This window comes from Dipodomys merriami, unplaced genomic scaffold (genome assembly GCF_024711535.1).
Source record: "Dipodomys merriami isolate MVZ:Mamm:240054 unplaced genomic scaffold, mDipMer1.0.p SCAF_33, whole genome shotgun sequence".
In the NCBI taxonomy this organism is placed as follows: domain Eukaryota; kingdom Metazoa; phylum Chordata; class Mammalia; order Rodentia; family Heteromyidae; genus Dipodomys; species Dipodomys merriami.
The window spans coordinates 1,777,411-1,793,060 of NW_027204826.1; the positions used below are offsets into that span (position 1 = coordinate 1,777,411).

General features: G+C 40.4%; 1 protein-coding gene across 7 annotated transcripts in view; it reads right to left on the reverse strand.

Moving 5' to 3' along the window:
• Nrg4 (neuregulin 4) overlaps positions 1-15,650 on the reverse strand; it is a 70,756-nt gene that overhangs the window by 29,102 nt on the left and 26,004 nt on the right. For 3 of the 7 annotated variants that reach the window (XM_070042814.1, XM_070042807.1, XM_070042812.1), the window contains exons 1-4: positions 10,561-10,697; positions 10,343-10,419; positions 9,715-9,778; positions 7,297-7,390 (exon numbers count right to left, since the gene is read on the reverse strand). In XM_070042814.1, coding sequence (XP_069898915.1) covers positions 7,297-7,390; positions 9,715-9,724 — 104 coding nt within the window. In that variant the 5' untranslated portion in view covers positions 9,725-9,778; positions 10,343-10,419; positions 10,561-10,697. The other 4 variants (XM_070042808.1, XM_070042809.1, XM_070042813.1 and 1 more) reach the window with 3 other exon arrangements.

Below are 15,650 nucleotides of genomic sequence, written 5' to 3' on the forward strand. Positions count from 1 at the left end.
AAGGCATGGATAAGAAACTCTCTTCCGGGCTGGGAAGGTGGCTCAGTGGTAGAGCGCTTGCCTTGCATGCCTGAGGCCCTGGGTTCGATTCCTCAGCACCACATAAGCAAAAAGAAAAAAGCCGGAAGTGGCGCTGTGGCTCAAGTGGTAGAGTGCTAGCCCTGAGCTGAAGAGCTGAGGGACAGCACCCAGGCCCAGAGTTCAGGCCCCATGACCGGACCCAAACCCCCCCCCCAAAAAAAAAAGAAACTCTCTTCATTATGGTCCATTCCAGCTCTGAGCACAAAGCCACCCCTCCCAGCCCCAGCCCCCAGCCCTGCGGCGGGCAGCTGCACCCTACAGAAGCTGGCATGCAGCCTCTGGGAACCAGCCTGGCAAAAAGGCCCCAGTTCTATATTCTTTAAAGTTCTCCTCGATCCTCTTTCCTCTCCCACTCCTTCCCCCCCCCCCCAATTTTAGGTTTTTCAAATAAACTAATGGAATATTACAAATGATTTTGTGCCAATGAACTCGACTGCTTAGATCAAATGGGAGTATTCTTGGAAGGCAAAAAATTTATCAAAGCTTATTCATGAAAAATATCACTCAACTGAATAATTTTATATCTATTAAAGACTCAGAATTTACTTATTTATTTTTTGTCTGTCATGGGTTTGAACTCTGGGCCTGGGCGCTGTCCCTGAGCTCTTTGGCTCAAGGTGAGCACTCTACCACTTGAGCCACAGCACACTTCCAGTCTTCTGGTGGTTTATTGGAGATAAGAGTCTCATGGACTTTCCTGCCTAGGCTGGCTTTGCACTGCGGTCCTCAGATCTCAGCCTCCTGAGTAGCTAGGATTATAGGTGTGAGCCACTGGTGCCCAGCTAGTTAAATCTTTTTTAAAAGGTTCTGAATAATACAATTATAGATCTGAAAAAACTCAAGAGTCAAGGGGAAATGTACTGTAAAGAAGATAATGGTGGTGCTGGGAAGGTGGCTCAGTGGTAGAGCGCTTGCCTTGCATGCATGAGGCCCTGGTGCAATTCCTCGGCACCACATAAGCAGAAAAGGCCGGAAGTGGCACTGTGGCTTAAGTGGTAGAGTGCTAGCCTTGAGCTGAAGAGCAGAGGGACAGTGTCCAGGCCCAGAATTCAGGCCCCACGACTGACAAAAAAACAAAAGAAGAAGAAGATAATGGTGGGGCTCTGATGGCTCACACCTATAATCTGGGCCACTCAGGAAGCTGAGATCTGAAGATTGAGGTTTGAAGCTAGCTCACGCAAGAAAGTCCATGAGACTCTAATCTCCAATAAACCAGCAGAAAACCAGAAGTGGAGCTGTAGCTCAAAGTGGTAGAATGCTAGCCTTGAGGTTAAAAGCTGAGGAACAGTGCCCAGGCCCTGACTTCAAGACCACAACTGACGTATATACATACAAACAAACCAAAACAAACAAAAAAAGAAACAAGATAATGAAGGAAAGTAAAAATTATAAAATCAGCAAAAATCATATCAGAAGAGAACTTATTTGTCAGATAAAATAAAAATCATACGATCACTTTGATAGGCACCCCAAAAGCATTTAATGAAATGTAAAACTCATTTTTGACATAAACTCAGGAAAGAAAGGAAGGGCACTTCTGAATCTGTGAAAGGAGCAAGACAACCCTGACATCCTCTGTCCCACTCAGCGATGCAAGCAAGGGAGATTCTCTTCCCTTGAGATCAGAAACAAGACAAGACAGTTCTCACCACTATACTACCAACTCTAGCCAGGCAACACCTCAGAAACAACCAAAGGACTGGACACCAGCAGCCAGAATGCCAGTGTAAAGAGGGTGTGACTGTCCATTCTCCAGGAATATCTTTCATCACTAATGAGACTCAACAAGACTGCTACACACAAAAGCTGCGGGGAAATAATTTTGTTTCTCTAGACTCATAGCATTTGAAAAGTACAATTTTAAATCACATATTTTTTTTAAAAAGGTATGCAAAATCACCACACAAACAGGCAAAATAACCATTATAGAGAGAAATTTAATCAGGTTTAAAAGCCTTGTAATATTATTAAGATCTTAATTTCTCTCATAATTATCTTAATGATTCAATCTCAATTAAAATCCTTGCAGGAATTTTTTTGGGGTGGGGAGGAATTTACAAACTAATTCTAAAACTTAACTTAGACCAAATGGAAAAGCAGATAAACTAGTCCACAAGCTCTAGCTCTGAATAATCACACTCACTACTGATTAGCCTGTGCTTATCTGCCAGAGCCTGTGTAAACCCTCTTTACAGAAGGTCATGCCAAGGTCACACCCTCAGGAACCCTAAGTTCCCTGTGTAGTATGTATACATAGTCCTCATAAAACTAAAACTGGCTACAAAAAAAATCTAAAGACAGTCTGAGCTCTTTTTGCAGAAGCAGAGAGATCCATCTTCAAATTCAAATGGTCTTTTAAGGTATTCCCAAGTAGCCAACACATGTGTGTGTTACATGTGTGTATGTTACTCAAGGCTAAAGCTCTACCACGTGAGCCACAATGCCACTTCCAGCTTTTTGGTAGTTTATTGGAGATAAGAGCATCATGGACTTTCCTGCCCAGTCTAGCTTCCAGCTATAATCCTCAGATCGCAGCCTCCTGAGTAGCTAGGATTATAGACCTAAGTCACCAGGTACCCAGCTGCCCAAACATTCTTTAAAAAAAAAAAATAGAGGACTTCTATTTCCTGGTTTCAAAAGTAACTATTAAGTGACATCACTCAAACAATATAATGCAACACAATGAGGACACACAGCCCTAGGAACAGGGTACAGAGCCCAGAAGTAAACCCTCATCCCTGCGCTCAAGTCACCATGACATTCATGAAGTTTTTCCATAAATGGTTTAGAAGAAATACCAGGGGAAATAACCAGTGAAAACAAGAGCTGGAAGTGTGGCTTCGTGGTAATTGTGTTGGCCTAGCAAGCCTAAAGCTCTGAGTACTACAAGAAAAAAAAAAACCTAAAAAACAAAAACAAAATCAACTAAGTTGATTTCTAATGAAGATAAGGGAATATAGGATAGAAAAATAGTGAAAATTCAAACATTCTAATAGAAGATAGGAATGGAAAATATTTTAAATCATGGTAAGTAGAAATTGTAAAACAAGAGGGTAAAAAAAGTAAAAATGATAAAATTAAATATTTAAATCACATTCTATTTTTTTTTTTTTTTTTTTTTGGTTGTGGGGCCTGAACTCTGGGCCTGGGTGCTGTCCCTCAGCTCTTCAGCTCAAGGCTAGCACTCTACCACTTTGAGCCACAGCATCACTTCCAGTTTTTTCTGCTTATGTGGTGCTAAGAAATCGAACTCAGGGCCTCATGCATGCAAGGCAGGCACTCTACCACTGAGCCACCTTCCCAGCCCCCACATTCTATTCTTGTAGACATACTTTTTTTGTTTTTGTTCTTCTGTTTTTTGGTTTTGTCGGTAGTAAGGCTTGAACTATGGTCCTGGGCGCTGTCCCTCAGCTCTTCAGCTCAAGGCTAGTGCTCTATCACTTCAGCCACAGGGCCACTTCCAATTTTCTGGTGGTTAATTGGAGGTAAGAGTCTTTCAGACTTTCCTGCCTGGGCTGGCTTTGAACCGCGATCCTCAGATCTCAGCCTCCTGAATAGGTAGGATTTTAGGCATGGGCCACCGGTACCCAGCTGTTGTAGACATACTTAATAAACAGTGGAAGTGGGGAAAATCCACATAACAAATAGTAAGAAAATATAGGATTATAAGAAGCTTGACATAACTGACCTTCATACAATCATGCACCGGTTATTAAAGAACCTGCATCCTGCTTTCATACAATTAGATCAGTTAACACTGTGAACCAGGCACAAATCTCAGCAAACACTGAAGAGTTAATACCAAGGACTTAGCTTAAAAACATTAGCTTCACCAGGTGCTGTGTCTCATGCCTGTAATGCTAGCTACTTGGAAGGTTGAAATTGGTTGCATAGGGTTTCAAGGCTAATGGAGAAAAGTTCAGGAAACTCTTCACTAAGGGAAATGGAGGTCTGGACACAGTGGCCAATGCCTGTTATCTTAGCTACAAGGGATACTTACCTAACAGAGGTGCTTACTTGGGCAAGAAGCAAGACCAATACTCTATCTTAGAGATAACCAGCAAAAATCACAGCTGTCAGCAAGGCTCAGTGACAAGAGCATCCGCCTCACAAGCACAAAGATCTGAGTACAAACCCCAGTACCACAAACATTAAAAAAAATTAGCTTGAAGCTGGGCATTGGTGACTCATGCCATCATCTTAGCTACTCAAGAGATCTGATCATTGTCCAAAGCCAGCCCAAGTGGGAAAAGTAGGTGAGACTCTTATCTCTAATAAAACACCAGAAAACCAGAAGTGGTGTTGTGGCTCAAAGCAGTACATCATTAGCCTTGAGTGAAAGAGCTCAGGGACAGTGCCCAGGCCCTGAGTTCAAGTCCCATACCAACAAAAATAAAACAATAAATTACCTTAATATAATTCAACTCAGTCATGAAGCAAAGGTAGGAGGATCAAGGTTTGAGGTATGCAGTGATACAAAGGAAGACCAGAAACAAATTCAAGGTGGGCAACACAATGTGAAATAAGTTCTACAAACATGAATAAACTCTGAATGGAGCACAGATCAGGGAAGAGGAGCTGGCCACAAAGGTAGGTTAGGGCCAAACTAAAAGCTCTAAGCACTATGTAGAAAGGTGAGAGCTGACTTCAGAGGTGTAGGTACCTGGGCGTGAAGTCTTCCTGCTTTACAGTGTACAAGAAAGGTAAGAAGAAATAGTAGGAGCTGGGCTGAAAAATGAGGTTCTCACCCTTGGATATTGCTATTACTGCCTACAGGGATATCTTAGAAATATAGTCCCTGAGATCATTGGAAAGACATTTTTTTATTAAAAATAATAATATATCAGGGCTGGGAAGGTGGCTCAGTGGTAGAGCGCTTGCCTTGCATGCATGAGGCCCTGGGTTCAATTCCTCAGCACCACATAAGCAAAAAGAAAAAAAAGGTGGAAGTGGTGCTGTGGCTCAAGTGGTAGAGCGCTAGCCTTCAGCTGAAGAGCTGAGAGACAGCGCCCAGGCTCAGAGTTCAGGCCCCATGACTGGACCCAAAATAATAATAATATAAGCTGGGCATCGGTGGCTCACACTTGTAATCCTAGCTACTCAGGAGGCTGACATCTGAGGATCGAGGTTCAAAGCCAGCCTGGGAATAAAAGTCCATGAGACTCTTATCTCCAATTAACCATGAGAAAACCAGAAGTGGCACTGTGGCTCAAAGTGGTAGAGCACTAGCCTTGAGCTGAAGGCCTCAGGGACAGTGTGTAGGCCCCATAACCAACAAAGACATCATCATCATCATCATCATCATCATCATAATAATATACAATTTAAAGTATACCTGCATTCAACTCCCCTGAGCCCTTGGCCACTCAGTGCCTTCCTTTTCTCTCCATCTCTTTGGCCCTCCCTGTTTTACCCATCCCTATCCCTACTTCCTGCCAGGGGATTGACAGCTGGGGTTCACATCCCACTACATAGAGGGCCATCCCACTCACCTGTGGCCATTCCACATGGTGACCTGGCATCATGCCCCCTCCAGTGGAACCCACTCCAAGTTAGAATTAGGGAGAGACTCTAGTCCAGCCTTAACCCTGGTGGAGGTTACCAGCAAAATTGCCCATTCTCTTTCACTGGTGACTTTTTTTCCCCTGGTATTTGGGTTTGAATTTAGGAACTTGGACCTGATTAACTTCTTTGCTTGGCTGGTGCTCTACTACTTGAACCATACCATTAGCCCAGCTTTTTGCTGGTTAATTGGAGACAGCCTCAAGGACTTGTCAGGCAAATCCGGCTTCAACCACAATCCTATGATCTCAGGGGTTAACAGGCATGAGCCACCAGAGCCAGGCTCTCTGGTGACTTTTTGAAGTTACAAATGCATTTGTGCTAAAGTAGTGACAGGCAAGGTCTCTCTCCCATTTAAATGAATCTCCAAAATTCAGAACTCATTTCCTTCTTCCAACTTATTCAGTGAAGGCAGCTTGATGAACCAAGTACTCTTACCATTACACATAAATATACACAAGATAAAGGGGGAAAACAACCCAATGGGATAAATTGTAAACTTAGAATGGAACAACAAACCTGAATTTGTGGAACAAAGCTAAAATGCATTTGAAATCTTTTCAGGCCATAAACACTATTTAAAAACGAAAGCCAATTCCCAATGAGCTGAAGAATAAAGTTAAGGATTTACACTGCCCTATTTCAGTCATCATAAAGTTACACATTGTTTGGTGGTGGTGAAAAGACAAAAATATATATCAGTGTGCTAGAACAGAAGAGAAACATACAAACATTTAGTTGACTGATTTTTTTACAAAGATGACAGTTACATGGAGAAAACACAGTCTTTGCCACGTAGCTCCCACCAAGGTCAAAACATAAAGTGTTAATGCCTCTTAAGCATGAAATGTGTGACAAGCATTCCCCTTTTTTTTCATAAATGTCATACACCATTAACCCTCTGAAGGAATTCAGAATTAGGACATTGTAAGGTTGAGCAAACTTTGGAAGGTGTTTGTGTGGACCATTCTCTTTCATTTGTTTGGGGGTTTTTTGTTTGTTTGTTTGGATGGCTCATTAGATTTTTGAGATAGCTTTACTCTTTAGCCCAGGCTGGCTCTTACAATCTTCCTGTCTCAGCCTCCTGGGTACCTTAGATGGTGTCTAAGGGCCATTACTGTCTTTTTCCTGGTGGTATGACTATTGGAAAGTCACTTCTTATTTCTCATTTTCTTTTTTTTGTTGGTCATGGGTGCTTGAACTTGGGGTCTAGGTGTTGTCTCTGAGCTCTTTTTTGTTCAAGGCCTAGTACTCTACCACTCTGAGTCACAGCACCACTTCCAGTTTTCTGGTGGTTCACTGGAGAAAAGAGTCTCATGGACCTCTTGCCTAGGCTGGCTTCAAACTGTGATCCTCAAATCTCAGCTTCCTGAGTAGCCAGGATTACAGGCATGAGCTACCAGCACTGGTCCTAAAATGGATTATTTAAAAAATTGGTCTAGACTGGAACCTACCCAAACCCACTTTTTAAATGAAAGCCTTGATGAATGAGATTTTTACATGCTATTTGGTTTTGTCTTAAAACCATATTCTACCCAAAGAGGTTAAGAAGGACAGAGCCCACACTTCTCCATTGTATACTGGTTTGACTGTGATACCTCCTCCAGAAGCTGGCATAGGAAAGGAAAGCACCCACTCCCCCATTGCACTCACCTACAAAACGGGCTGGCAATAGTAGGAATCACATAACAAATCCCCCCATTCAGGCAAAAGGACCTGTGCCCTGGACCACAGGGTTCTTCGTGATCTAAAACATATCCACATCGGGAATAGAGAAAGAGAAGTTAAAGTCTTTCGAATATAACCAGGACCTGGGAACGACCAATCTCAGATTTAAGTAGTCACTGTAAAAAATAGAATGAAGCCTTTTTCTTTTCGCAATGAAAAGAATCTTATTCCTTGTTTCATTAGGATTCTCTTCCTTTGAGAGAAAAAAAAATCAATTCATTCTATAATAGATTTAGAAGCTATATAACAGAAATAGGAAACCTTTATACTACATGAAAACAAAGAGATGAGGTAGGCTCTTAGGGACTATCTCATTCAGTACAGGGACTGCAGTACTAGAACTTTCCAAAGACTGTATTTAGATGTTTATTTTTCCTATAGGATTCAAATACATCAAATTCTGAAATGGAAATGAGAAATTTATTTAGATAATTGAAATAAGTGTTGATTTATAAAATTAATTTTAAGTGTATATATATATATAAAGTAAGTATATTAAAGAAATATGACAGCCGGGCGCTGGTGGCTCACGCCTGTAATCCTAGCTACTCAGGAGGCTGAGATCTGAGGATCGCGGTTCAAAGCCAGCCCGGGCAGGAGAGACCGTGAGACTCCTATCTCCAATAAACCACCAGAAAATTGGAAGTGGCGCTGTAGCTCAAGTGGTAGAGCACTCGCCTTGAGCTGAAGAGCTGAGGGACAGCGCCCAGGCCCAGAGTTCAAGCCCCCACAGCTGACCAAAAAAAAAAAAAAAACTAAAGAAATATGACAATGTCAAAAGCCAAAGAGATATTTCATTAAGTTTTGAATTGCATGGGAATTTTAGCTAAAGTCAAACTGAAAACCCAGGTTTTTGCTTACTGCATGGCCAAAGCATCCACAATACACTCTGTATATCACCTTTATAATAACAATAAAATATTTTTAAAAAATTAAAAAGAGAAACTTCTAGAATATTAAGGAAATAAACCTTCCTTTCTCCCTTGCCTTTCTCGCCTTCCTCCATTTTTGCTTTCTTCTTTATCTTTGACCTTTTCTTTATCTACCTTCATCTATTTCCCTTTTTCTCTGCATACAGCTTCTTCTTTCTAGACTCACTGCCACATCTCATTAACACACACACACACACACACACACACACACACACACACACACACACACACACAAAACAGTTTACACACCAAAAAACCTTTCCTTTCACTCCTGGTTACCAAAACATTGTACAGAAAAAAAAAACAATTGAGTCACAATGTTATTATTTCCAATTAGAAAATTGCAAGAACTTTATCTTTTGCCTTTCTTTTTTTCTTCTCTTTCTTTTCTTTCTTTCTTTTTGTTGTTGTTGTTGTTGTTGTCAGTTGTGGGGCTTAAACTCTAGGCCTGGGCGCTGTCCCTCAGCTCTTCAGCTCAAGGCGAGCACTCTACCACTTAAGCCACAGCACCACTTCCAGCTATCTTTTGCCTTTCTTAGTGAATTATATTTTGATTGTTAAAATCACATGTTATGTGAATTCCTGGTTGTTTCTGTCTTTAAAATGAACCGAGTATCATCTTTCATGAAGAAAAAATGATATCACTGTCATTTGGCATGAAAAATACTATTTTTTTAAAGTTTCTATGATTTTTGCCACTAAAGTATTAATATCTATTTAGATACAGTTGCTATGAGCCCAAGATATCACCATGATCAGATTCTGAAATTTAAAACTCTCTTTTTACTTTAGAATTGAGAAAACCCTGTTTTGGCATTACATTATACCTTAAAAGTATAAAAACACAAAAGGGAAACAAGTACAAAAAATTTAAGTTGTAAAAAAAAATGGATGTAAACCATCTCAAACTAATTTTTCTAGATTTCTTTTTCATTTTTACCCAAAGCCATGCTTCTTTATTGTAAAAAAATTAATTACATAATTTCAGGACTACTTTGACTAACAAATAAAATCCCAATTAATATAACAAAAGGAAGTCATTCATCACATCTGTTTTTCAGTTGAACTATTGTACATATTCATAACCAGACGTATCTCAACATGTGGTATTTGGTTGCAGGGGGCCTCATCTGACCTGAATTACTATCTCTTAAATATTCATTTACTTAATATTCAAATAGCTGGTTTCAGATATAGAATAAACTAGCATTTGCCAGTGTGCAAAAACCAATACAACAGGTAAGTGGAAAGTAAAAGTTTTATGTTATAAAGAAAGGTCTCCAAAACCAAACTGATTCCTATGTTTGGACTGATTTTGGATAGGAACAATGTAGCCTTGTGTCAATGTACATTTGTTGCTCTATTACTAAAAGACATACACGAACAAAAGTATGAACTTACAAGAAATTACCTGTTGGCATCTTAATTTTTAAATAGTTTCATTCTTGGTCAAAAGAATAAGTTGAAAACAGCACCTAAAATAGTTTTAAAATTATTAATTGAGGGGAAAACATCATATTTGAGGGCATTATAAAATATCAAATATTCAAGCCTGGTGCTGGTGGCTATCAAATATCCTAATAGTGATATTTTTAAATGCTAAAAAAAAGACATCCATATGTGAATGACAAAATCAGAGCATCTGTTTTTTTAGATAGTTAAAAAATGAACAGTCAAAATACAAGTGTACTAAATACACACATTGCCTAAATAATGTAAGCTTAAACCTTCCTATAGAAAAACCTGAGACATTTTGCTTTTAATAAACATTTAATGTAGGAGTGTATTCTATGATATTATATAAGAAAGATGTGAGGCAATAAAGGAAATTCCATGACCTGAATTGACTTTTCCCTTTCTCATGAAGCCAATTTGTTATCTGACTTTTAAGAACCCATAACTTTGCTTTCATTTCATTGAAAATGGTCAGACATACTATATAAAAGGCTCAAACAGCATTGAAAATATTTGCTCAACATTGACAAGTACACTTTTTAAGTTTCCCATTTCCCACATTACATTTATTAATCAAGACACACCTTTTAAAAAATACCTGGCATCTGGTAAAGCGAAGTAGCGACTGGGAGGTGCTCAAGTGTAAAGGTTTCTGCTTATCCTGCAAACAAAGACATTAAATGTATATATTGGAAAAGGTGAAACTTCATACTTACACTGGGGCTACGTGTTCTCAATTCTGCTTTGTAAAGGGAGAGTACTCCTGATTGAGACACAAACACTGTGACAGAAATCAACCCACCTCTTCTCATCAACACAAGGGCAGTGTCTTCTCACCAAACCAGCCACTCTTTGGGTTATGCAGCAGAGAAAGAGAGAGAGGGAGAGAGACAGAGAGACAGAGAGAGAGAGGGGAGAGAGAAAGGGAAGGAGAGAGACAGGAAGAGAAGGAGCAAGAGAGGGGCGGGGATTGGGAGAGCACACATACACATTAAAATGATTTGATCAGAAATAATCATGGCTCCTTCTGAATTGCTTGCTTTTTTTTTTTTTTTAATCTCCAAGCATACTTGGCTTACCTCAATGAAAAAAAAACTTTAGACACACAAATGATAAATGTAGACATGGAGTAGTTTCAAAAGTTTTTGAATAGTGCCATCTACAGCAGCTATGACTTGCATTTTTATAACATGTCAAAAATCTGATTGATATGGCCGAGTGTGGGTGCGGTGGAGCAGCGCGAGGTGTGCAGAAATCTGTGCCACCAAGAACTGTGCACGGAGCCAAAGTCACTTAGAAAAGGGACTTGTACCAAGCTGCACTCCCAAATCACTATCCAAGTTTTAAAGTTATGAAATCAACCTCATTCTTGAGACTCCTTATCTCTCTGTGCCTGCGTAATTGGAGTCTTGCGAAAGTTTGCGGAGAAAAGGCATGTGGATCTAATGAATGGCCAGTGCTCCAGAGGGTGTTGAAAAAATAACTTACCATGGCTTAAAGAACTTACAAGTCAAGAAGGTAATCGCTCTCACAAACTTATAGCAGTGTCCAGCATGAAATGTGGTCATTACTGACCTTGATGGCACTGTAACTGCCTACAAAGCTGTTAGGTTCACATGAGGGAAAGTTAAGCGCTAAAATTCATATAGCAAATATAAACTGACCCTATAATTTCATCAAAATGAAATACATGGGGGGCAGGGTTCATCCTATAATGATCTAAAGCATGTCAAGCATTTAATATGGCTATCTTTTCTAAACCCTCATTCAGACATTACTACTTGAATGATGTAAAACACAGAAAGGCCTGCATTTATGCCATATAAAGGGGGTACATAGGGATATACGAAGGGGTTTCACATGTATTTTCCTAGGTGCAGATTCTATACTTGGACTGAATTCACCCCCCTTTTACTACCCTTTCATCCTTTCTGAATCAATGTTAACAGATTTCTTGGTTCTATTCATATCAGGTACAGTACAATGTTTGAATGTTAAAGTGATGTGCCTATAAAAATTAAGCACCATTTATTGTTTTCTTTCTTTCTTTTTTGGCAGTGCTAGGGCTTGAACTCTGGGCCTAGGCTTCTTTTGCTCAAGGCTAACAATCTACTTCTTGAGGCACAGTCCAATTTCTGGCTTTTTCTGTGATTAACTGGAGATAAGAGTATTGCAAACTTTCCTGCTGGGGCTGGCTTCAAACCATGATCCTCAGAACTCAGCCTCCTGAGTTGCTAGGATTACAGGAGTGAGCCACCGGTGCCCAGCTTATTGTTTTGTTTTAACTACTATGCTATCTACTAATACAGAAATGGCTACTACATCTTATGTGGGAAATAATGTGTGAAGTCATCCATATTATATTTTGGTTTATTATAAGATGTAAATTTTACATTCAGTATCTTTTGTACAGTAAGAATAAATCACCACTGGGTGCCACTGGCTCACACCTGTAATCCTAGCTTCTTAGAAGGCTGAAATCTGAGGATCATAGTTTGAAGATAGCCCAGGCAGGGAAAACACTGATATGCTAATCTCCACTAAACAACCCAAATAGCCAATGGTGGAGCTGTTGCTCAAGTGGTAGAGTACTAGCCTTGAGCTAAAGAAGCTCAGGGAAGGGCTGGGAAGGTGGCTCAGTGGTAAAGTGCTTGCCTTGCATGCATGAGGCCCTGGGTTCAATTCTTCAACACCATATAAGCAGAAAAAGTCAGAAGTGAAGCTGTGGCTCAAGTGGTAGAGCACTAGTCTTGAGCTGAAGAGCTGAGGAGCAGTGCCCAGGCCCAGAGTTCAGGCACAACAACCAAAAAAAAAAAAAAAAGCTCTGGGACAGTGCTCAGGCCCTGAATTCAAGCTCCAAGCACCCTCACACACAAATCATTGAGCCAAGTAATTTTTTTCCAGTTCTGGGGCTTGGACTCTGAGCCTGGGTGCTGTCCCTGAACTTCTTTCTGTTCAAGGCTAGGGCTCTACAATTTGAGCCACTTCTGATTTTTTCTGTGACTAATTGGAGATGAGAGTCTCAGGGACTTTCCTGCCCAGGCTGGAATTCAAACCTTGATCCTCAGATCTCAGCCTCCTGATTAGCCATGATTACAGGCATAAGCCACCGGTGCCTAGCTGATTTTTTTTTTTTTGAGACAAGGTCTTTCTGTATGGTCTAGGCTGACCTCAAACTTTTTCTTTTGTCTTTGCCAGTCCTGGGGCTTGAACTCAGGGTCTGGGCTCTGTCCCTGAACCTCTCTGTGTTCAAGGCTAATGCTCTACCACTTGAGCCACAGCACCACTTCTGGCTTTTTCTGTGTGTGTGGTACTGAGGAATCAAACCCAGGGTTTCGTGCATGCTAGGTAAGCACTTTACCACTAAGCCACATTCCCAACCCTTGCCTTAAACTTTCTAAGTAGCTCAGCCTGGACACATTTGTGATTTTGCTGCCTCAATATCTTAAGTGCTGGGATTACAGGCATGCATCACCATGTACATGATTCTAAAGTAGAAAATATAAACATTTTTCAAGCTAACATTTCACTCTAAAGGAAAGCGTTAATACTGAAGAGTAATCTTTACAATCACCTATCAACAAGCATGTATTAAGTGGCCCACTATCTTTAAACAGTTGACAGTCTCTTGCTAGATTGGGAAATAAGATAAAAGCAAGTAATTACAAAAATGTTTTAGACCAACCTTCAGATATGATTTGGATCTTAAATGTCACTCAAAGGCTCATGCATTGAGAGATTTGGTGTCCAGATGATGGCAGTAATAAAAGATAACAGAGGTAGAGGTAGAGCTTGATGGAAGAATGCTAGGCCCTTGGAGGCAATCCCTTGAAGATGATATTGAAACTCCAACCCTTCCTCTTTTTGCTTCCTACCATCATGGCATAAACAGCCTTGCTCTGCTGTGCACTCTCTGGCATGATATTCTGCCTTGCCACAGGGCACAAAGTGAGGGAACCAAACTTCCCATGCATTGAAACCATAAGCCCAAATTAACATTTCTTCCTTTAAGTCTATTTCCTTGTGTATCTTGCCATAGTGATGGAAGGATGACTGATAAAGTAACTTTTACACAAGCCCTCCTGGCACTTAGAGCAAGGATTTAATTTCATGTGATCTGATCTAGTCTCATAAATACTTGTGTCACTGTATGAATATATATACCAACAGAAAAAAAGAACAATGCTTAACTGCAAAGAAAAATATCTTTCTTCACAATTATTGCCAGGTGCTGGTGGCTCATACCTGTAATCCTAGCTACTCAGGAGGTTGAGATCTGAGGACCGCTGTTCAAAACCAGCCCAAGCAGGAAAGTCCATGAGATTCCCATCTCTAATATTATGTACCAAAAAAGCTGGTGGAAGTGGAGCTGTGGCTCAAAGTGGAAGAGCACTAGCCTTGAGCACAAAAGCTCCCAAGGACAGTGTCAAGGCCCTGAGTTCAAGCCCCAATACAACTCCACCCCCCCAAACCTCCCCAACCCCAGCTGCCAAATCAAGAGTAGTGAAAATAAAGCAATAGAAATTAGAGCTTAGAAGACAAATCCACAGAACAGGTGAGCACGATAAGAAAAGGGGAAAAAATCAAGGGAAATCATAAAGTATTATTAAAATTAAACAAGGAGGGCTGGGAAGGTGGCTCAGTGGTAGAGCACTTGCCTTGCATGCTCGAGGCCCTGGGTTCAATTCCTCAGCACCACATAAGCAAAAAGAAAAAAGCCGGAAGTGGTGCTGTGGCTCAAGTGGTAGAGCGCTAGCCTTGAGCTGAAGAGCTGAGGGACAGCACCCAGGCCCAGAGTTCAGGCCCCACGACCGGACCCAAAAAAAAAAAAAAAATTAAACAAGGAAGAGAACTATGAGGGAAATGCACCTAAAAGCCACAGTGAGATATGTGTTATGCCCACTGGAGTGGCTATCATCCAAACTATAGCCAGTAAAAGGTGGAGCTGAAGACACTAGATTACACCTTGCTGGTAGGACTATAAAATGATACAGCCACTTTGGAAAATAGTCTGGTAGCTCCTTAAAGAGTGAAACATAAAGCTAGAGGCATGGCTTGGTGGTAAAGTGCTTCCCATGCAAGTACAAGATCTAGAGTTCAAACCTCAATACCACTACACACACTCACGTGAAACACAAACCTCAATACCACTACACACACACATACACACACACACACACACACACACACACACGTGAAACACATATTTACCTTATAAATATGAATGTATCCAAGAGTAATGGAAACACAAAACAACACAAAGACCTGTACTTGAATTGTTTACAACAGCTCTTAATCATGATGGCTCCAAATTGGAGACAATATACATGTTGATCAACTGATGAATGGGTTAAAAAAATATGTGGTTATAACCATACTAGGGAATACTAGTATATAATGAGGAAGTAAATAGTGGCACATGCTAAAACATGGATGAACTTCAGAAACATTCTAAGTGCAAGAGGCCTGTCCCAGACGATCACATGTCATATGACTGCATTATATATCAAATGTGCAGAAATAAGAGAGTGGACTGTGGTTGCTTGGCCTGAGGCTGGGAATGCAGAGTCACTGAAAACAGCACCAGGGATCTTTCTCAAGGGATGGACTCATAGAAACAGTTGTGTAACACTGTAAATTTCCTAAATGTCAGAAAATTAAATTTTTTTTAGCCTGTAAATGATATTTCATTAAAGTTGCCAAAAGCAAAGGAATATAGAGGTAGATTTTTATGAGTAAGACAATGATTTCCATTTTATTTTTATTATTTATTTATTTTTATGAAGTTGGGAGCTTGAACTCAGGGTCTGGGTGTTGTCCTTGAACTTTTTTCTTTCCTTTCTTTTCTTTTCTTTTTTTTTTTTTTTTTGTCTGAGACAGGAACTTGAACCC